A 22,415-nucleotide genomic window follows, 5' to 3' on the forward strand; every position below is an offset into this window, starting at 1 on the left:
GCCTTCTGTGACTGGATAATTGCTTGTAGAACTTCGATGAAATGTTGTCGTCTCGCAAGGATTCTTGATTTTTTTTTTTGATGAGGCTAAGAAGATTCATGTTGCGATCCTTTCCCAACCTCCCAACATTGTGTAGGCATGATTGATTGTGCCACAAAAATGTGTAGTGTTGCGTCAATGAGCCAATGTTTTTTTATCTTGTATTTTTAGAGATGATAAAGTAGACTGTCTTTTGACAATGTTTTTCATATTTAATGTAGGGCATGCGATATCTTTGTAAAGTACCATCCTTTTACAAGCAATAAAATGCATGTTAATACAGCCGTGTGAATCATCCATACTCAGCTGATGTACACTAGTCCCAGTTAGGGCTCGTCAAATGGCAGTAGTAAGGTCGGGCACTGATGTTGGGTGGTTAGTCCTGACTCGTAGTCGGTGTTCCAATTCATCCCAAATGTGTTCGATGGGGTTGAGATAGTGAGCCCACATGAAGCAGATACATGTCCCCATCTACACCAGGTGGCAGCACTAATACGTGTTTCAAATCAGAAGTATTAACGACATTAACCAGAGAAGAAAATAAAAGAAACAAACATGGCGTCCAGTGCGGCGACCCGGACAGCCTCTGTTGCTGCTAAAGTTGTCAAACCGATTTTCAGCAGGGATCTGGATGAAGCCAAGCGCCGAGTTCGCGAACTGTATCGTGCCTGGTACAGAGAGGTTCCAAACACAGGTAAAACCAGCTCTCCCTTTGTATTAGATCCACACGAGCTGGATCCCAGCGTCAAGGTCGTGCTAAGACAGCTAGCTAACGTTAACTAGCTGTAAGGCACTCTAGCTTCATATTTATTTAGCTCATTGGCTACATATCTTGTCGATTTAAGTGAGCTAACATATACTTTAAATCTATGGCCACACTTAGCTAACGCGATGTGTCCACTGAACAAAAATATAAATTGCAACATGTAAAGTGTTGGTCCCATGTTTCATGAACTGAAATAAAAGATCCCAGAAATGTTCCACACATTTGTTTACATCCCTGTTAGTGAGCATTTCTCCATTGCCAAGATAATCCATCCACCTGCCAGGTCAAGAAGGTGATTAAACAGCATGATCATTACTCAGGTTCACCTTGTGTTGGGGACAGTAAAAGGCCACTGTAAAATGTGCAGTTTTGTCACAAAATGCCACAGATGTCTCAAATTTTGAGGGAGTGTGCAATTGGCATGCTGACTACAGAGCTGTTGTCAGAGTTTAATGTTTATTTCTCTACCATAAGCCCCCTTAAATATTATTTTAGAGAATTTGGCTGTACGTCCAACCGGCCTCAACCACAGACCACGTGTAACCACACCAGCCCAGGACCTCCACATCCGGGCTTCTTCAACTGCAGGATCTGAGACCAACCACCCGGACAGCTGAGGAAACTGGGTTTGAACAACTGAAGTTTGTGCAGAAATTCTATCAGAAACTGTCTCAGGGAAGCTCATCTGTGTGCTTGTCGCCCTCACCAGGGTCTTGAGTTTGGCGTTGTAACCGACTTCAGTGGGCAAATGCTCACCTTTGATGGCCACTGGCATGCTGGAGAAGTGTGCTCTTCACTGATCAATCCCAGTTTTAACTGTACCGGGCAGATGGCAGACGTGTGGGAGAGCAGTTTGCTGATGTCACCAATGTGAACAGAGTGCCTCTTGGTGGGGTTATGGTGTGGGCAGGCATAAGCTATGGACACTGAACACATGCATTTTATCCATGGCAATTTGAATGGACCTTGATGAGATCCCATGGCCCACTGTCGTGCCATTCATCCACTGCCATCACCTCATGATTCTGCATGATAATGCACTGCCCCATGTCGCAAGGATCTGTACATAATTCCTGGAAGCTGAAAATGTCCCAGTTTTTCCATGGCCTACATACTCACCAGACACATCACCCATTGAGCATGTTTGGGATGCGCTGGTGTAAGACAGCATGTTCCTACATTTGCAGATAGGCCACATGATTAGCAATTTGATAAGTAGGGAGTGTGATAAGTAAATGCATTAATGTACATATTTCTTTGAGCTTGTTGTGGGAATTTTATAGGACGACATCTTGTCTTATGTTTTGTCCCACAGTGACTACCTTTCAGCTGGACATCACAGCTCGCCAGGGAACAGACAAAGTGAGGGAGATGTTTGACAGGAACAAGCACGTCAATGACCCTCGTGTGATTGACATGCTTGTCATTAAGGTTAGTCTACTCGGCTCCCCCAAGCAGTCAATGTTCTCTCATGCAGTTAGCCTAGTTTCTTAGTGGCACGGTGGGTTAGTGTTATACTGCTAGACCGAGATACAAACTGTCTAGATAACTGGGCTGTCATGCTCTACATCATTTTACATGTGACACATCCAAATCGTTCAAAGAAAACAACTTTGACAAGAATATTTACAAAGCTCAATGGTCACGTATCAAGTGTAGTGAGTGATGTTTCCTTTGCATACTTTTGTTTACAATAGGGTAAGATGGAGCTGCAGGAGACCATCAATGTCTGGAAGCAGAAGACCCACATTATGCGCTATTTCCATGAGACGGAGGTACCACGCCCTGCAGACTTTCTGTCCAGATTTTATGTTGGACATGACAATTGAACTGCTCCCTGTACTTTCCACCCTGTTTTGTCCAGTGTAACAGAGGCTTCCCCGTATTGAACTGTAAATATACACATGATACCCAATCTTGTTAAGTCCTCATTGTACAAATGTTTTCATTTTGTGAAAACAGTCATGGGACAGTTACTTCCCACTTGAAGTTGGAAGGCTCTCCTTGCACTGCATAGCTATTCCTCTGCTTTGCCACAGTAGAGGTACTTTCATGTGATACAGAAGTGTTTGTGCAAACTAGCCCTTATCATCACTAAGTTCAGAAGATGGATGCTGAGACCAAGGAATATCAGTATGGTTGTCATGGACCCTGTGTTTACCCTGTACCCACTCCAATTCAATAAGCCTCTGAATAGTTTAAATAGTCATGAATGACATGCCACTGACGGACATTACATATAGGTCAACTTTATTAGATCAGTTCATCAAAAACAAATGCAACAGGTTGGAATAAAAAGCACCAAGGGTTCTTGATAACCTATATCAGAAACCAGATAAATAGGGACACCTATGCAGGCCTGTCACCTGATTAAGGCCTTCCCAAATAAATCAATATCCCCAGAATGATTGAAAACAGAACAAATATTTCCATCAATGTAGAAGATATCACTGGCTAAATCAAAAGCAACTGATCCAAGGGTTTCCTTCTGCACACTGATCTATTTTATTTCGTAAGACTTATCTGTGCATGTATTATAACTAGGGAGGAATTAGTCCCATCACTTCTCTAAAACAGCTCTGTATCCAGGCAGGCACACATCACAATGGATGGGGAGAGAAGCACCAGAAAGGCTTTGTTGAGTTTGAGATCCTCAAGTCTTTTCAGCTGTCACACGTCTTCCCATTGTCTGAGAGGCGACACATTACGCTTTGTTGAGGGAGAACACAGTAATAGGCCTCATCTTCCGTGATGTCAAATGTCATATTTATTGCTTAAATGTTAAGAGATCGTCTGAAGTTGATTTTATTGATCATTATACATACAACATACCCAGGTCATATGTTGGAGCATACAGACCCTTCAGTCATCATCGTCATCATCCTCAGGGATGAAGATGTCATGCTCTTCCAGCAGCACAGCAAAGTTATTGCTGATCAGAGTTCCGACATACAGGAAGGGGATCACAACCACAGCAATCCGGAAAAGGCCAAATGAAGTCTGGACAATTGTCAACAATTCCATCACAAAAACATATCTATGTTAGCCTGCAATGCTGTGTGATTTTATAGACAATGACAATCAGGATAAAATAAAAAATTAATGTCATAAATAATTTACATGATGCATGCTTTACACATTTAAACAGGCATGTATTTATAACACTTCCAGTGAAATGGAGAGGTATAGGCTCACCGAGATCTTACCTGCAATTAAACATTCCTATTAAGTTATAAGATATAACGTTAATTACAAATACCTTTCAGGCACCTTTACTAAATTCCTCCCTCCGCCTCTCATTTCATAAATGACCTGCTCATATTTTCAACAGACATCACTCACCTTCTTGGGTTCTGGCAAAATACCACCAGGTGCTGAGTACACAACTGTTCGGTAATGAGTGCCTTTCAGAATGCATTAGCATAAAACCCAGAAAATGTTGGTCCATGACTGTTTTTCAACACCAACAGTCTGGCCTGACGAACCAAGCCCGAGGCAATCTTCCAAGCCTTTGACGCTCGCAGCAATACAGAAAGAGATTATTTTGGATGCACCCAAGCACCGCCCCTGAGCCTGCGCCCTCCTTTTACTCTAATATTTCTCATGATTAATTAAGTGTTTTTATGATAATTTATTGCAAACGGAGCTGAATCCATAGTACAGCTGTAGTACAAAACACTAAGAATTGCAGCAGTATATTTATTTCTTCATGTAATCTGTAAATGTTTTCCAGTATGTCAGCAATATTTTACAAGTACCAATAGCAATAAAATGCAGTTACCATACATGGCACTCAGCAATAATGTATCATCACTACAATAGTTATTGATTAAAGAAATGTAAACCTTTCAGTAAGTAGCATATCAGTAAATACTGTTGTGGAGAGTGGGGTAAGTTGAGCCTTAAGGTTAGTTTAGCCACCCCTTGTTTCTAAGAAACCATACAACATTAATCATGTGACCAAGTAGCAGAGGCACACGAGGTCTTCACCGATGACAGTCTGAGCATGCTAAACCTATCAAGAATCTTGCAGACCAGTTTCATGGGCTTAGTACACCATTAGTATTAGTATTTTTTGCATTCATGGGCTTTGTAGCCTCATGCAGAGAACTTGCCTTTGAATTGGCACATTGAAACAACATCCCTGTCCCTGACAACTGGTCAAGAAATGGAACGGTTAATAATATTGAATATAGTGATCTATATCTGAATGTAGACATACATTTCAGATATACAATATACCACACCCCCATTCCATGAATTAAACTTTGACCTACCAGCACCCACTTAACCCAAGGTAGCTCAACCTACCCTGTCCCTGTGCATTAGTAAGTTGTAAGTTGTGCCAAGAAACCACTTCTTTTGAATGAGCTGTTTTCAAAACTTAAATGTTTACATGAATTCTGATTATTTTCAGGGATACACAACATCCTGAAATATATGTAGATATCAATGTTGGAACAGATACTGTATTTCCCTTGATGTAGTGATGCTGAATGTAAAAAATGGCTCAACATACCCCACTCTACCCTACAGCCAGAATATGTACAGACCCCCTTTACATAACTGGGTAATTCTGCTTGAACACAGACCTCAATTGCCTAATTGAAAAAGTGGATATGAGAGGGGAATTAATGTATTTGGAGGAATTAACTGGGTAATTGCCTCTCATTCTGTAGATTAAAAATATACTAAACGAGTGAGGTGCCAATTGGGCAATGGACAACTTACACCTACCTACACACCTACCATTCAAATCATTGTGCTTGATCTCCAGAAGTTTCTTCTATGTACTTACTTACATATTTTGATTTCCATTCACCCCAAACAAGGTAAATAGTCATTGATATATTAAATTCAATATTCAATAAAAAGGACTAGTCATAAATAAATAAGTCAACTCATAATATATACACATATAATACAAATACAGCAAAATACATATTTTTCAGCAAGTGTGATGAGTAATAATAGTAATTAAAATCGTACTTTGGACAAAAGTGGAAATGTAAACAGCTTGAGATAAATCTCCTTCACTTGGTGTTTCCACAGGTTTGGTCCCGCCAGTGGTTTCCCTCTGATCATGTAGAACCAGCAAATGATAACTCCTCTCTACACAGGAAAACAAAATGGTGTGTTTCGTCAACCCGAAACTATACAGACACCACAAACATCATGTCATATAAAGCATATTCTGGACATACTTAGCTATGTTCCCTCCCCTTTTTACCTAATGGTTTTTGAAGGTGAGACGCCTGAAGAACTTGTTTATCTCAAATACTCCAGGTCTGACTGGTACCCCTGCGATGCTGCTCTCTCCCAGCCTCACAATCTGTCCAGCAGTGATTGCTGCCCTGAGGCTCATGCTCTTCACCACCCGAGACCCAGGCCCCAGGCCAGAGGTAGGCCGGGAGGACACGGTAATGTAGGAGGCATCCTTCTGCGGCTCCTGGTAACTCACTAAGACAGAGAAAAGGGGAGAAACAGTTGATCAGCAGTGCTACTAACAACAGCCATAATCATATGCACAATTATAAAATAATAAATACAGCACATCATGCATCACCTGCAGCAGTAAGAATGGTGTCTGTGGTGCTGGCGAGCTCCAGGAGGATTGTGGGATATGCAGGATGTAACATGAAGAGCTTTCGGATGACTGGCATGGCTTGAACCGCCCCTGGTGCTACCTGTTAACAGAGCAAGACTTAAAATAGATTTCAACTACTGAACCTCATAGTACGATAGGCACAAATATGTAATCCTTTACCTATCGGGTTGGGGTTAATTCCACAAATTACGGGAGACACCAAAAGGGATTTTCTATCTTCCGACTGCCAACCTGAACATTGACTATTGTTAACATCCTGGCAGCAGGGTTCTGGTTAATTCCACTAATTCAATTCTCTCTTCCTGTAAATTCAAATTAATTCAATTAAAATTAAATGTTTGTCAATTATCCAAAGTGTCTGCTAAATGACTACGGTCAGTCTTAGAATTCAGAGATAATTCAATTCCTTTCAATTCCAATGCTAGGTAAATTCCAAGAATTGAATTCCCAATTGAATATTATCGCTAACAATTCCACAAATTACATTCCGAAATTAAATTCCCTCAGGCTTTCAGGCTGATCATACAGCTTAGCTATACTGGAAATATTGAAATACAACTTTAAATGATTTTAAACAAATCCTGCAGTACATTTTTCAATACTAACTGCATTAATTCCATTAACTGGAAAATGTACAAATATTAAATTCCAATTCAAATAGTTCAAACAGTCTAATTTCATTTCCATAACTTGACGATTGTTGAAATTTGAATTGAATTCAACATAAATTCTCCACTTCATGAGTGAATTCAAATATTTAATGGCAATTTCAAATTAAATTGGAATTGACTCCAACCCTTGTGCCTATACTACTGAAGGATGAACAAACATAACACGTTCTCTCGTAGAAAATTTCTGCTCCTTGTCAGGATTCAACAAGGGACTCACAGTTGTCTTGGTGAGGTTCTTTGGTGGTCTGACAGGGTCACCGGCCCAGAAAAGGAAAGCTGATTGACCAGATGTCATGATTGAGGTACCTTCCAGGTCAAGGCGTGGACAAATAAACTCTGTCTCCCACAGACTACGCCCACTGGCTCCATCAACCACCTGAACCTGAGATTACAGAGAGATGGATGGTCATCTTTGTAAATATGTACAACAGTCTGAGAAGTATAATAGCTATAGGTGTGTTTGTAGAAGAGATTATACTTTTCTCATTCTAGGGGCCCCAGACTTCTGGATGAGGAGATCTGGGATTCCATCATCGTTGAATTGGCCTGGTGCTGGACGACTGAGACAATGATAAATGATTCAGGTTATTTTAGCTCTATAACTTTATAGGGCAGGGGTTTTCAAACCTCTCTTTCGGGGATCCCCAGTCGTTCCATATATTTGAACTATTCTAGAGCTAGCACACCCCATTCAACTTGTCAGCTAATTACCAAGCCCTTGATACGGTCAAGTACTTGAGCTAGTTCAGGGCTACAACTAAATTGTGAAACTTCTGGAGGGTCCCCGAGGAGAGGTTTGAAAACCACTATTATAGGGTATTTATACTTTATAGTTTTAGATATTGATATCTGTATTGTTGGGAAAAGAGCTTGCAAGAAATGCACTTCACTGCACTTGTGCACGTGACAAAACTTGAAGCTATCCCTTTTATGCTTAGTCATATACACCCTAATGATAAACTTCTCCATTTATCATGGTGACCATATTTCCTACCTGTGTATGGCTGAGGAGGTAAGAGTCCACTCGGTGTGTGCGTCCTTCTCTCTCAGCACAGAGAGCTTGCTGGAGAGCTTGCCACACACCAGCACCCAGTCACTGCGGCTGGAGTTGAGGTTGGAGATGGAGTCCAGGCTGTTGTGGTTGTTACACAAGCCAGCCACTAGGGGGACCAAGAACTCCACTTGCTCAGTTCCACTGGACAGAGAAAGTCAAACAGTTGTTCAAACAGGCACTCTATTGTAATTGTGTAACCGAGCACTTTCTTAGCCTTACCTGGAGATGTGTATGAGGGAGGAGTTGGTTTTCCTACGCTTCTCCCAGCCAGGTTCCTTCAGTCTCAGACCAGGGGATATTGGTGTTTTTCCAGTAGCCCGAGTGTAAATATCTCCCAGGGATACAGCCTCTACAGTGCCTGAGATAATATAGCACATACATTATCAGACATTTAGTCATTTCAAATAAGAAACATATTTTTTCAAAGTCACTGTGCTTGATATAAAATGAATCCCTTACCTAGTCCAAATAGAATGTAATATGCCCCCAGCTGTGTCTCATGAAACAGGGGACCAATCAGCTTTCCAGAGACATTAAAGGTCGTGAGGTTAAAGGTCACGGGATGTCCAAGCATAGCTCCAGTCAGCCCAGACAGCAGGAGAAGTGAGAGGTCAGACACCTGAAAATAAGTTTGAGACAGTTTGATGGGAGCATTCTAGACTGACTGGAAAATGAGTGTTGTTAACACAGTCACTCTGACGATTTGGGAGTATGGTCTATATTGTAATAATAATATGATTTATATAGTAACATTGTGTTATTACAGCAATAAATATGTATAGGTGCCAAGCCAGAGATTGTCATACCTGGTCAGCAGGTAAAGTAGCAATCAGCAAGTCAGGAACAGAGTCACCTTGGAGATCTGGCAGAGAAACTGCCTGGGACTGGATCTCCCCTGGTGCTACCGACCACAGCTTCTTCCCTGAGGAGGAAAATACAATAGGTTACTCCTTAATGAACATAAAACTATTAACATCAACACATTATTAATACATCTACACAACTGCTAAAATGTTCATGCTTGTAGCTGTGAAACTGAACCATTAAAAGCCATGCATTTCTGTGGTTGTTGTCTGACCTGTGGTGCCGTTGACAGCAGTGAGGTGTGCAGACTCGATGAGCAGACACACGGGGCCGCTAGCTCTGTCTCTCTGGGCAGATAGGGGAATGGCGCTGTTGGGGAGGGCTCTGAGGGCAGCGCCCCCTGCTGGCAGTGGTGATGGGTGGGCTTCGTACTGCAGCCCACACTGGATGGACTCCACAGGTTCCCTGAGGGCCCTCCTCCAAAGCACCTCACCACTGAATGCAGATAGGGCCACCACACTGTACTCTGGGAGAGACAGAGAGGGAGAAAGATAAGGGGGTAAAGGTGGGTGGGGTTTATTACGTGTGGCAAATTGTGTGTTCTCAGCAGTTTACTGGGGCTAGCAGGATTAGATATGGAGATTAATATTACATAATCACTGGTAGATTTTTATGGTGTACAGTGAGGAGGTAAGCTTGAGAGAGAATAACGCCTAAAAATGAGGGTTGAAAATATCCTTTTCGTTACTATGACAATGTCCCTTGCTGTTTCCATAGATACCTTTGTTGTTCCCCGCAGAACTGGAGAGATGGGTATTGTTGCTCTTTTGAGTGACTCCTATTAGCACATCCTCAACTGAGTCATTGTCAACATCCCACAGTGCAAGAGGAGGTGGGGTAACACCTGAAGAAGAAAACCACTGTTACAGACAGGAACGGTTTGTAACTACTATTTACTAAACTAGACCTGCGGTTGCTTTGCTAACATGCTATTATAATAATCACGGTAATGTGTAATCATAGTAATCCAGACTGTGTAATATCCACCCCCTGACAAAGACAGTCAGCTAAATCTGAGTTTTGTGTTCTCAACTGCTTTCTCATACAGTTGACTTTATTGTAATGTTGACTGTGTGCTTATCTTAATCTAAAGCACTAGTGTACTCAGAGTCTGACCAGTTGGACCTGACCTGTAGTTTTCTCTTTCTCTGCTGTGAGGGAGAGGTGTATTGGTATCAGCAACCAGCAACATATGGGTAAACTGTAGTCTGTTTCATGTGTATTGTTTATACATTAGACTCCTCACTCACCTCCCACATGATCACCCAGCTCTTTCTCCCACTGTGGCCGTTTGTCCAGTTCCCCATGCTGACAAGGCACCAGAAAGGCACACAGCAGCACCACCAGCATGGCACAGACCAGAGGCACCAGGAAAAACGCTGCCCGGATGGCTCCCCTCACCTTAGCCTTATTCCCGTCCGGGTCAGCACTGGCACTGACACCCAATCCAGGGCCACCAGAGGCCCCAAGCCCCCCTCCATCCTCTACTCCCTCATCCCTGTTTGTCTCCCTCTGGCTCCAGTACTGCATGCCCTTCTCCTCTCTCTCCTGCCTCTTTTTTCCCGGGAGCCGTTCTCTCCACTCATCATCGTCCTCCTCTGCCTCATCTTCATCCCCTACGAGCCTCCCTGTTCTGCTCCCTCTCAGCTCTGAGGTACCTGTACCCATGCAGTTGCCCCTCCCCAGGCCATTGCGAGGATAGTTGAGGACCAGGTCGTCCTCCTCGCTCTCGTCCTCACTGTCGGCCTGAGTGAGGGGGTCATACTCTCCAAGCTCCGAGCCCTTCTTCCCTGTGAGGGACATACACACAAAGACACACGGTTAACCTTTTACTGCAGGGGGCTAAATCAGGGTTACAGAGTAGTTTCTTGGTAGTCTTAAACAAATTTACGTTGAAACAAAAGTATACACTTCACACACATGGTTATGGGCTTAAAAAAATGAAGACACCTGTACCGTGTCAGATATAGAGTTGAAATGTGTTACATTTTGAGTTTGCATCCCAATATTACACTTTATATACATCACAGAAGACTGAAATATAACAAAACCATATGACATAGAAACACTGGATAATGTTTATTAATTATGATATTCTGACAAATATTAATAACATTCCACCCTTGAGGCCACTAGAGCTCGATTTGGTCATTTGACTGCAGGACAGGGGTCTACAGATCTGTTCTGGAAACAAAGCCCAGGTGAAAACTAGAATGATCTGATAGAGCATGGTGGTGCCTGATAGAACGATAGGCATCCCAAAAGGCCCGGGAAGTTACTCAAATATTGTTTATTTTAACACCAAATGAATTATGTCCTACCCTGGTCCCAGATCTGTTGTACCCTTGCCGACTCTATTGCTCATTGTTTGGCATGACAATAATTGCCAAGTTAAATGAAGGACCCCAATTACATGGCCTTATATGTAGTTATTTGTTGAACACGAGATTTAAGCAAGTAGCAAAATATGTTATACCAGTATTATGACAGTGAGCACTGAGCAATCAAGCGACTTCGATGTGGCACCTTACTGTACTGTACAGTAGCTAGCTAGTGCGGCACAGGATTGTGAATGATGCAATGTTTTTCTATTAAAGCTTGAAAAGAAACGAAATATCAAACATTGAAAATTAAGTGTCGATTTTCACCTCTCAATTCTGGAGTGTCATTAAACAGATAAAAACATTATTTTGTGTTATTGCAATCAACATTACTGTGGCTAGCTGGCTGGCTGTTCTAGCTAGCTCACATGAGCTAACAGAATGACACCAAAACAACAATGAGACACGACTGGTACAAAGACTACACAACCTCCTTTTCACCTAATAAATCATATCTATTTCACAAATAATTGCAACGCGTCTCTTACCAGGCAATTTGAGGGCACGGGACAAAGCTGCAGCCATTGCAAATTGTAACGGCGCTGTGCTACAGAATTTATCCTCTCATCCGACGGAGGCGCCAAAGAACTGTTGTGTGTGTGTGTGTGTGTGCCACACTGTGTGGACGTTTCGGGACTGTAGCGAGTGCATTCTGGGATACAACGTTTTTAATTATCAAACACAGTCGCAGAGAGGAAGAGGCTAAATCAGTAGATGCTATTTAGCAGTTGGGTGTGTTCATTGATGCCAAGGGAAGCCAGGCTTCCCCCATAAAAATGTACTAATAAAGAAATTTATGTATTTTCCGTCTCTGTGTTTTCATAATTTTCTTTCAATGCGTAAGAGGCTGAACGTATCTCACCGGAGAAAGTATCCGAGAGAGCAAAACAGCGCCCCTCTTTATCTGTATGTGTAGGCCACCTATCTCATGCGGTCTGGTCATAAAGGGTATGACATGTCTACCGCCCGTAGTATTGAATGCAAGGGAAGCCAGCGAGCGAGCATTTTGTCTCCCTTGATAAAAAAAAATCTAATAAAATAATAGCCAATCAGCGCTGAGATAAACTCCAAAAAGGTGTCAAGGGAAGCCAGTGTAGGTGAGTCAACATGTTTTTTTCTTCTTGCATGAACGCACAAACACACAGACAAATCAGAACCATGGACAGCCACATCATATTTAACTTACATTGATTGGACTAAATTGTTTTTGCTATATTTTAGTTGTCCCTGTATTAGACTAAGCATAGGTGATTTGATGGTGTTGAAATGTCGAAGTTGAAATGGTGCTGAAATAGTGGAGGCAGCTCCTGTTTTCATTGCGACTTGCAGTAACTCTCTGTGTTACTAAATCAATAGTTGTTTAGTTGTCCGAAAATGTCGGAAACATTACTTTCTTCGCCATGCTGTAGGTCATGAAACTGATTGCTACATGCAATATGCTTTGTGGACTTTTACAGGACAGAGATTACTCTCCGGTTTTGTGATGAAACAAAGGAGTGGTTGAATTTATTCTGCCACTGTGTCTTCTTATTGGCTCTGCCTTAGCCATACATCCCAGCACAATGCATATGAACTTACAAGTTAAAGAACAAACAACGCAATTATCACAACGCATACACTATATATACAAAGGTATGTGGACACCCCTTCAAATGATTGGAATTGGCTATTTCAGCCACACCCATTGCTGACAGGTGTATAAAATCAAGCACACCACCATGCAATCTCCATAGACAAACATTGGCAGTGGTGGCCTTACTTAAGAGCTCAGTGACTTTCAATGTGGCACCGTCATAGGATGCCTGTTTCCAACAAGTCGATTTGTGACATTTCTGCCCTGCTAGAGCTGCCCCGGTCAACTGTAAGTGCTGTTATTGTGAAGTGGAAACGTCTAGGAGCAACAGCGGCTCAGCCGCAAAGTGGTAGGCAACACAAGCTCATAAAACTGCTTAGTGCTGAAGTGTGTAGCGTGTAAAATGGTCTGTCCTCGGTTGCAACACTCACTACCAAGTTCCAAACTGCCACTGGAAGCAACATCAGCACAAGAACTGTAATCCAGGAGTTTCATGAAATGGGTTTTCCGTGGCCGAGCAACTGGAGTGGTGTAAAGCTCGCCGCCATTGGACTCTGGAGCAGTGGAAAAGCATTCTCTGGAGTGATGAATCACACTTCACCATCTGGCAGTCTGATGGACAAATCTGGATTTGGCGGATGCCAGGAGAACGCTACCTGCCTCAAAGCATAGTGCCAACTGTAAAGTTTGGAGGACGAGGAATAATGGTCTGGGGCTGTTTTCATGGTTCGGGCTAGTCCCTTAGTTCCAGTGGAGGGAAATCTTAACACTACAGCATACAATGGTATGTAGACGATTCTGTGCTTCCAACTTTATGGTAACAGTTTTGTGATGGTATTTTCCTGTTTCAGCATGACTATGCCCCTTTGCACAAAGTGAGGTCCATACAGATGGTTTGTTGAGATTGGTGTGGAAGAACTTGACTTGCCTGCACAGAGCCCTGACCTGAATACCATCGAACACCTTTGGGATGAATTGTAATGTTGACTGAGAGCCAGGCCTAATGCTCTAGTGGCTGAAAGGAAGCAAGTCCCCACAGCAATGTTCTATTATCTAGTGGAAAGCCTTCTCTGAACAGTGGGCTGTTATTTTTTTTATTTAACCTTTATTTAATTAGGCAAGTCAGTTAAGAACAAATTCTTATTTACAATGACTGCCTACACCGGCCAAACCTGGACAACGCTGGGCCAATTGTGCCCCACCCTATGGGACTCCCAATCACGGCCGGTTGTGATACAGCCTGGAATCAAACCAGGGTGTCTATAGTGACGCCTTAAATACCGAGATGCAGTGCCTTAGACCGCTATGCCAAAGGGGACCAACTCCACATTAATGCCCATGATTTTAGAATGATATGTTCGACAAGCAGGTGTCCACATACTTTTTTCAACTGGTGTATGTTGTCGTTTTTTCTGGCTTGGCTTTCCCAGTGATTTTACTCACGCATCTCTACTGCTCTTTAGTGGTTATTAGTACCAGAGATGGTTAGAATCTATACCGCCTCTGGTTATTACCCCTCCATGAAATGACTGACAAACAAACATAATTAACAGTTTTACTGACTTTCATGGTGCATTAATGGAACCCTGTTTCATTACGGACTGGAAAGGAGGCTACAAAATACAATTTTGTGGTTGAAATTATATTTCACCACATGAGAGACCTTTCACATTGATTCATCTGATTTTGCCTGTGTCCAGCTCTGCATGGGAAGGTGTTTTGCCACTGTGGTAGGTCTGGTAGTGACAGTAGGATGGATTGAGAAAACACAGATATGGGACACAAATACAAGGCATCATACTTAGTCATGCTCACACATGGTCAGGAAGGAAATTATATGACAAATAATGATCAGTTAAAAATCTTCTATATCATGTCCTTGACACCGTCACTGACACACACACACACACACACACACACACACACAGCTCTGTATGCTTCTATAACTGTATAGAGACATTTTGGTTTTACAGTGTTTCTACCTTTTTGTGTGGCCTACCATTTTCTTTTTATATTTATACAATACTGCCACCTCGTGGCACAAAGTTAAATGCACTCGGGTTTTGGTGGAAATTCCGGAAACAATTTATGGTCAATAACTAGTAGGTTTCCATCGACAACAGATTTTAATGTGAATATTTAAGTATCCGTATAAAGAAAATATGCGCATTTTCCCACCAGTGGTGTTTCCAAGAAACGGACTTGTTGCTGATAAAAATCTGGGCGTGATGACGTATTTTAATATTTCTTGGAAAGGAGCATCAATAATCACCGCGCACTTTCACCACCCTGTGAAATTCATCATAAATTATTTAATCTGTAGCCTAATAAACTGCATGGTTTCTCAAATCGTAGTGGGAGGGGCACCCATCACGTCATCTTCGTGTGACTCCCAAGTTTAGTTTGATATGATGGTTACTATACTAGATCAATATTTGCGAATATTTCCACAACCATGTTACCCATCATTCATTAAACATTTTTTTTAAAGGATCCTACCATGTAGAGAGGAACACATTACCTGTCTGCATTTATATAATTGTACCGAAACGTCCTGTTTCCAGTACAGTTCAATGTGTTTTCGTCGCATTTTCAACTACCGAGAATTGTCACAAAAACTATTTTGTTCAATAGCAAATGTGCCTACTCGGTCAAATTTTTTTTTTAATACAGTATGACATTATCCGCATAAATTTGCTGATGGAACGTGGTTAGAGAAATAGAAGGCAGAGATGTTCTTTATGTTGAAAAAGGTTTTGTAGAAGAGGTGCAGTAAGTACTATTATAGATGTTCTATTTTTAGTTTTTAGTTATATTTTTAGTACTTAACAATCATGGAAAATATAATTCCATTCTGGTTCTGTGTCACCTTGTATCAGTAGTATCCCGAAAGGGGTTTATATTTTACATGAGAGGTCGGGGCAGATCCATGTCCCGCAAGGCATCTCACAAAGTAGGCGAGTCACCTAAACAGGCGGACCTGTACCCGTTCAAAAATTGATCTCGCAAATCTAGGCGAGGACACGGGCGTCACCCCGCGTCGTTATTTTCCTTACTCATCAGTTTAAGGCATAACCAATCGATGGTCGAGGGCATTTGCTTACCTCTATATGCAGACTATTACACTCATGGTGTTTACCATTGGCGTTCACTTCAAAAGTATAAACCTACAGCTGCATGTTATTTTCTGAGCGCATTATGTGGTACATAATTGTACATTTTCCTTCCTCCATTTAATCAGGTAAAATATAGCTTTTCTTCGAGATTTTACTTATTTACACTGGTTTCAAGTGATTGTGAGCGCAAAGGTTGATGGGAAAGATAAAACGTTTCATTTACCCCCGCATTTTTTTTTTTTACTTCGTGAAGAGCAATCGATACCAGAGGTCTCTAAGGCTGTGTAATTGATTTGTATTTGTTTGTTTTATGTTACAAGTATAATCTTTTGTTAATTGATGACAAATGGCATTGGTGTGATCATTGACACTTCACATAACCTAATAGGCCTTTAAAACAAAAAAAATATGAATTTCTCTTAAAATAATACACTCTGGTTTTTAGATATTGCTAAACAAATGTAAGAGTTAAACAGATCTGTATTGGTATTTCAAACAATATATGTATGTATGTGTGTGTGTGTATACAATTTAAATATATCAACAATGTAGTTTTTCAAGGAGCTCTAGAATAAATATTTTATTGAGTTCGCCATTTTTGATCCAACTTGCCTTCCATAGTCTCTTCTCGTTTTTCTCCGTCCAGTTACGATCATTCACGCGCTTGAGTCAAAGAAGATGGAAGATATTTCTTTGGACGAAGTGATACGTCGACGCGGTTTCAACAACAAAGAAACAGTTAAAATGTATTAATTTAGCAATTTATGAGTTTGAATGCAATTTATGAACGGTATGCCTTGAGTTGTATCATTCAACGTAATGAAAAAAATCATTTTCCAGGAAGCCTAGGCTATTTCAATTCCTCAGCGGTCCTGTTCAAGGCCTGTACTCGCCGTTGGATTAGCTACAATCATGTAGCTACTATATCGTTTCACTGCAGACACTGATTTCCCTAATATCAACGAGCCAAATACGCACAGCTAGCTATTTGTCAGGGCTCCGTTTAACTAGTTAGCTAACAAGGTAAAACAAATAATGTTTTTATAAGCATTTGATGTCGGTAAGTTAGCTATCGACCAAAAAAGAACCTAATAAGGTTAACAGGTCGCTGGAATGTACGTTAGGTAGTTAGTTACCTATAAACTAACAATGGTTACACACGCGAAAACGTATAGTTAGCTAGTTAGTATACCTATATATATGGTACAGAGCGCGAGGCAGTCTTGTAGAACTTCTACCTAGAGCCATATGTAGTCAACTAGTTGTAGCCTAGTCCTCCATGATCTAATATTCACATTTTGGAAAACACAAGGAGCGCATATCAGAACAGCTAACGTTATACTATTTGATTTTGTATTTCGCTTTGAGTATACCTAGAGAGCCATACTGAATGTAGGGAAAAATCAAATAATATAGCTGGTCTTATACGCGCTAAATGTGGATATTAGATCATGTAGGATTAGGCTACAACTAGTTGACTACCAATGTCGACCTCTTGTCTTTCAGGCCTATGTACGGCAGGGGTGCAGGAGGGGTCGGGAGGACCTTTGATGCTCGACAGAAAATTGGGATGACGGATGTCAGACAGAGACTTGGTGGAGGAGGGGGAACCGGTAACCAAAAACCAGACCTGGATAATTTTTCAGTAGTATCAAATATTCAACGGAATTACTTTGTTGGAACTCAAACAATTATTTAATTCTGAACCGCTTTTGGAGCAATGCTCAAGGTAATGGGTGAAATAATAAATTTTGCCAGAGTTGAAGCAGGTATTCTTTGTGAGGACCTGCCTGTTTCCCTGTTGAAAAATGGTTATTGAGACTCAAGACATCTATGTATATGCCTGATCTGGATGTCTCTTACCTAAGCCCCATTACAAAATCATCTGTTTCAAACTACACATTTTGCTGTTGGACTACATTACGTTCTGTTAAGCATTCTTAAGGTGTGTTAGCTGGGGCAGATCAGACATTGGAATTGGTTCTTGCCTTCTGCTCACTCATGTTCTGCTCTCGTTTCCTCCAGCTTTTCAAGGGAAGGATGCCAGAGAGAAACTTGGCCAGAAAGATGCCCGCTTTCGAATCCGTGGAGGAGCAGGTGGGGTCCAGGATGCCCGACAGATGATCAACTCAAGGAAAGGAGGACAGAATACATTTAATGTTACCCCACAGAGTTTACAGCAGATACCAGCAGCACAGCTACAGACACATGTGCAGCAGATACAGATACACACTACCAACGACATTGCCAGTGCAAATGCCAGGCAGTTTACCCCCAACCTACAAGGAATGAACATTAGAGCTGGGGTTACACCACAGCTGGGGGGTGCACCTAAGAGGATGATGGATGCCCGTGATAGGCTGAGCCTCAAGAGGAGCATTGGAGCTCCACAAGGCCAAGGAATGGCGGCACCCATGAAGATCACCAAAACCATCCAGGTAAGTGATCAGGCTGACAGTTGGCTCCAAAGGGACAGTAACCACAGGTCCAGGATCTTCTCTAATATTATCCAGGCTTAGCTACTAGACAGAATTGGCCCACTTGTCACTCAAGATGTGCACGGATAAGAGAAAATGCAAATTATTGCATAGTTTATAGTGGTAAAGCATAGCCTCACTCCAAACATAGTTGATAGCTAAAGTTAATTGGAAATTAGTTTAAAATTCAACTCGGCTTATTTTCTATTTAGTTATTGGTAGCATGCTTTTAGAGTCAAATATATTAATTTACCTTATGAATAATGATTTTATTTAACTTTTTTTTAGCAGCAAAGGCCGGTAGGGATGTCAAGTGGGATCCATATGAACATGCCAAGCAGGGGTTCCCAGGTAAGGGGACTTTTTTTGAAAAGATACAAATCAGAAGGTTAGATGGCAGAATTGATTCAAATTTGCTTTAGAGTATATCAACTGAATTTGGTTGATTTCTCCTGGTCATGCGCCACTGCAATGCAAATGTGAGTGAGTAACTTACCATCTCTCGCTCAGTCTTTCTCAGGTGATGATGACATCCCTAGCAAACAGATGAAGACCACTACTGGCAACCATATGCTACAGTCACGGGTGCGAGGACTATGCTAGATTTTCTTAACTTTTCTCTTTCTGTTGCTTTACCCTAAATTATCTGTAATTCTTTATTATTCAATGTAACTCAAATATCCCTTTAATACTGCCACACTGGCTGTATTGGTGTCTCACTCTCAAAACTTTCCATTCATTAATTGAAAAGTTTCAATGCTTCCTCTCTTTCTCCAACAGCCTGGCACCCTGGGCTGCCCTTTCACTATGTCAGCCCCCATCACTAAAGTAGTCAAAAACGATGCGTACACCGCTCCTCGTCCCCCAGTGCCTGTGGCACCCACAAGGCCCAACCCTAGTGTAGGGGCCTCCCGCTCCTCTGCTCTCGCCTTACAGCCCATCTCCAGGACCCTCAGGCAGGCAGGGCCCACAGCGGAGACCAGCTCCCAGCCTCCTCCACCCCCACAGGTCAGTATCCACATGTCCATTCACCCAGCTACTTGAGCACTGGATTACATGAGGTCATCTCTATAGGAATGTGTTGGTAGGGATGCTAGCAGATACCAATAGACTTCCAGTTATTGTGCTAATGCTAGTTATCATTGGCTCGCAAAACTACCTCTAACTTCATACTGGACAGAGACATCCAAATGGTATCCACAAGTTCATCTGACTCTGGGGAAGTAGATAAATGGCCTCCTTGTCAGAAGTATCTCTCTAACCCAGCAGTGGGCAATTCCATTCCTCGGGGTCCTGGTTGGTGTCACAGTTTTGCCCTAGCTAACACACCTGACTCCAATAATCACCTAATCATGATCTTCAGTTTAGAATGCAGTTTGATTAATCAGTTGTTTGTTACGGATGGAGAAAAGGTGTGACACCGAGGACTGGATTTGCCCACCCCTGCTCTTAACAAGCGGTAAAATTAGTTCCAAACAGTACAATTTTGCTAGGACTGTCTGGGAGTGGTCTGAGTGAGGAGGGGAAAACTGAAAACTAGCTGTTATTGGCAGAGGGGTTTGGAACTCTTTGTCTATTGACTAATATACCGCAAAGTGAGGTCACCAGGCAGGCCAAAACTCCATCCCACCTCAACAGGCTGAAATTTCAAGTAGTCTTTTCAAACGGCTCCTACACTAAAAAGGCTTTATAATTTTCACAGTATTATTCCAACTTAGTTGGAATAGTTTGGAAATGTATATAAACCACAGGAAAGTCACATTTTGGACTGCACTGGGCCTTTATCATCACTAGTTGGCAGCATAGCAATCCTCTGGATCAGTATTCATCTATCGTCAACGAGAAAGAAGTAGGTTGAACGTAATGGCTTGTTGTGTTGGTGTGAGCTGTATATGTATTTGATTGTAAAGTGTTTTGGTGCACCCCTTCAGCCTACCTTCAGTCCTCTGGAGGGGACTAAGATAACAGTGAATAATCTGCACCCCCGTGTCACTGAAGAGGACATAGTGGTAAGTGCCTAATGCTGTTCAGTTCTCTGCTGTTTTAGATTCTCTAGCTGTGTGTGTAAATTGCAGACCTGCTTACGATGCAGCCATGACTCATTTATCACATTCAACTGACCTTTTTCCTGTGTTCTTGTGACGGTCCACAGGAGCTGTTCTGTGTGTGCGGTGCCTTGAAGCGAGCGAGGCTGGTGAAGGTGGGGATTGCTGAAGTGGTGTTTGTGAGGAAGGAGGACGCTGTGAGCGCCTATAGGAAATACAACAACCGCTGTCTGGATGGTAAGGGCCTTCAGCAAGGGCAACATTTATTTCAAGGTTGATTGATTTTTTGGGGCACCATCCTCTGGTAATGAGGCAGGTGATGATGAATAGTTATCTGAAAAGGCATTGGTTTTACTTTCTTTATTCTCTTCCCAAGGCCAGCCAATGAAGTGCAATCTTCACATACAGGGGAATGTCATCACTTCAGACCAGCCCATTCTTTTGTAAGTCTCTGTCATATTCATATTTCTCACTGCCCCCTTGGTTGCATTGCATGCAAATCAAACTTTCCAGTATTAAATTGTAGTCCACAATGTGCATGATTACTTCCTTTCCAATTGCAATGCACCTTGTCTTTCAGCATCACATAAAATCTTACATGGACCTCATTTTCTCTCACAGGAGGCTCAGTGACACTCCAGGCAGTGGAAGGAAAGAAGGCCTGCCCCTCTCTTTGTCTCGCCCCGGGGGTCGTCCAGCCTCCTCTCAGCCCACACCTGAGGTGGATCCCCAGACCATCCTCAAGGCCCTGTTCAAATCTACTGTCCAGACCCCCTCTACCACAGAGTCTCCTGGTTCACAGTGCACAGCCTTCCGCATTAAGATATAACTTTCTAGTACATCCACACAACAAATAATACATCCACCCTCCTGTTTGACAGAGACATCTACTGACATGATCAAATAGCATGATACTGTATTTGTATAACTTTGACAGATCATTGGCAGGTTGTAACATCTAAAATTAACACACTGATGCCGTCGTCCAGATTTTTAGGAAAGAAAAACATTTGTAGCCGTGGCATACTACATAGATAGATGCATGTCTCATAACGGACCAATGTGAGGCAGTCTGATTTGTTCATTTATTGTTTTAATCAAACTTGGTGGGGGGATAAACTGGACAGTTGTGGGTATTTTTTGTATCACATGGTTCACTTTTACAACTGTTCAAATAGTTCACATTGAACACCCCTCTTGGAATCATGAGATGTTTTGTGCTGGTTGGAGTCTTCCCCCCCCCCCCCCAACCAACCAATGGTCTCACTATGACCTGATGCACAAACTCATGAAGATACTTGTACTGTGAACTACAGGCAGCAGTGGTTCTTGTACTGGACATAATATTAATTTTGATTTCAGAATGACTTGTACACATGCTCGTATTTCGTTGTGGTATTTGGTTTGCTGTTCTCCTTTTTGTGGCATTCAGGTTCTATGCTTATTTGTGGCTGTTATTTTACTTTTTATTGCTTTTTGTGCAGCTTAGAGAAGTCATGCTAATTTGCTCAACTTATGTTCAAATTGTCTGTAAATTGCTTTTTACAGCTGCCTTTTATGTCAGTCATGAAGATATGGTAGTGAGGTCAGATCTATGTACAAGTTAATTACTCCCAATAAATATGTTGCTTTATAAAGATGTGTTCATATTTGTGTGTGTATATAAATCATTGGTTTATATCCTTATTTTGCAATAGAATGTTGATACTTTTGCATTTGTGTCTTTAGGTCTGTCTGCTAGACTGGGGTTCACAAAACCTTTTGGGGCTGGAGATCCCTTTTGTGATAGCAAATTCAGCAGGGACCCCCTTATAAACAGAT

At 41.9% G+C, this 22,415-nt stretch overlaps 3 protein-coding genes and 1 non-coding gene across 6 annotated transcripts; 2 read left to right on the top strand and 2 right to left on the bottom strand.

Moving 5' to 3' along the window:
- Positions 1–571: 571 nt before the first annotated feature.
- LOC139421348 (NADH dehydrogenase [ubiquinone] 1 alpha subcomplex subunit 6-like) lies at positions 572–4,605 on the top strand. The gene is made up of 3 exons (XM_071172132.1): positions 572–733; positions 2,121–2,236; positions 2,503–4,605. The coding sequence occupies exons 1-3, from the start codon at positions 595–597 to the stop codon at positions 2,632–2,634; spliced, it is 387 nt and encodes a 128-aa protein (XP_071028233.1). The 5' UTR covers positions 572–594; the 3' UTR covers positions 2,635–4,605.
- On the bottom strand, positions 3,554–12,110 carry LOC139421346 (protein FAM234B-like). Of its 2 annotated transcripts, none has more exons than XM_071172130.1 (13): positions 11,872–12,110; positions 10,253–10,792; positions 9,724–9,846; positions 9,217–9,468; positions 8,945–9,060; positions 8,598–8,757; positions 8,358–8,496; positions 8,079–8,279; positions 7,563–7,644; positions 7,302–7,466; positions 6,372–6,492; positions 6,036–6,265; positions 3,554–5,917 (listed from the first exon to the last, which is right to left on the bottom strand). In XM_071172130.1, the coding sequence occupies exons 1-12, from the start codon at positions 11,906–11,908 to the stop codon at positions 6,036–6,038; spliced, it is 2,166 nt and encodes a 721-aa protein (XP_071028231.1). In that variant the 5' UTR covers positions 11,909–12,110; the 3' UTR covers positions 3,554–5,917. The 2 variants fall into 2 exon arrangements, with proteins under 2 accessions (XP_071028231.1, XP_071028232.1); XM_071172131.1 differs by having other exon boundaries at positions 5,704–5,917; positions 6,372–6,488; positions 7,298–7,466.
- Positions 12,111–15,874: 3,764 nt separating this feature from the next.
- On the bottom strand, positions 15,875–16,029 carry LOC139423269 (U12 minor spliceosomal RNA). Its single transcript, XR_011635821.1, has one exon. It is a non-coding gene; the product is annotated as a U12 minor spliceosomal RNA (small nuclear RNA).
- A 672-nt stretch (positions 16,030–16,701) lies between these two features.
- Positions 16,702–22,231, top strand: LOC139421349 (polymerase delta-interacting protein 3-like). Of its 2 annotated transcripts, none has more exons than XM_071172133.1 (10): positions 16,702–16,818; positions 17,579–17,685; positions 18,098–18,510; positions 18,838–18,900; positions 19,060–19,134; positions 19,330–19,557; positions 20,481–20,558; positions 20,702–20,831; positions 20,971–21,037; positions 21,216–22,231. In XM_071172133.1, exons 1-10 carry the CDS (start codon positions 16,751–16,753, stop codon positions 21,421–21,423), a joined length of 1,437 nt encoding a protein of 478 aa, XP_071028234.1. In that variant the 5' UTR covers positions 16,702–16,750; the 3' UTR covers positions 21,424–22,231. The 2 variants fall into 2 exon arrangements, with proteins under 2 accessions (XP_071028234.1, XP_071028235.1); XM_071172134.1 differs by having other exon boundaries at positions 16,733–16,818; positions 18,841–18,900.
- The last annotated feature ends 184 nt before the right edge of the window (positions 22,232–22,415 follow it).

The sequence above is a fragment of the Oncorhynchus clarkii genome, chromosome 12 (assembly GCF_045791955.1).
Source record: "Oncorhynchus clarkii lewisi isolate Uvic-CL-2024 chromosome 12, UVic_Ocla_1.0, whole genome shotgun sequence".
In the NCBI taxonomy this organism is placed as follows: Eukaryota; Metazoa; Chordata; class Actinopteri; order Salmoniformes; family Salmonidae; genus Oncorhynchus; species Oncorhynchus clarkii.

Bases quoted from the DNA above. Each gene is read 5' to 3' on its own strand.
- LOC139421346 (XM_071172130.1), bottom strand. From the start codon at position 11,908: ATGGCTGCAGCTTTGTCCCGTGCCCTCAAATTGCCTG. The intron at 9,847-10,252 runs GTGAGTGAGGAG...TTTCTTCTTCAG, and splicing joins GCTGGGTGATCATGTGGGAG to GTGTTACCCCACCTCCTCTT. The intron at 7,645-8,078 runs GTAGGAAATATG...TCATTGTCTCAG, and splicing joins ACCTCCTCAGCCATACACAG to TCGTCCAGCACCAGGCCAAT.
- LOC139421348 (XM_071172132.1), top strand. From the start codon at position 595: ATGGCGTCCAGTGCGGCGACCCGGACAGCCTCTGTTGCTGCTAAAGTT. The intron at 734-2,120 runs GTAAAACCAGCT...TTTGTCCCACAG, and splicing joins CAGAGAGGTTCCAAACACAG to TGACTACCTTTCAGCTGGAC. The intron at 2,237-2,502 runs GTTAGTCTACTC...TGTTTACAATAG, and splicing joins TTGACATGCTTGTCATTAAG to GGTAAGATGGAGCTGCAGGA.
- LOC139421349 (XM_071172133.1), top strand. From the start codon at position 16,751: ATGGAAGATATTTCTTTGGACGAAGTGATACGTCGACGCGGTTTCAAC. The intron at 18,901-19,059 runs GTAAGGGGACTT...TCTCTCGCTCAG, and splicing joins TGCCAAGCAGGGGTTCCCAG to TCTTTCTCAGGTGATGATGA. The intron at 20,832-20,970 runs GTAAGGGCCTTC...TCTCTTCCCAAG, and splicing joins CAACAACCGCTGTCTGGATG to GCCAGCCAATGAAGTGCAAT.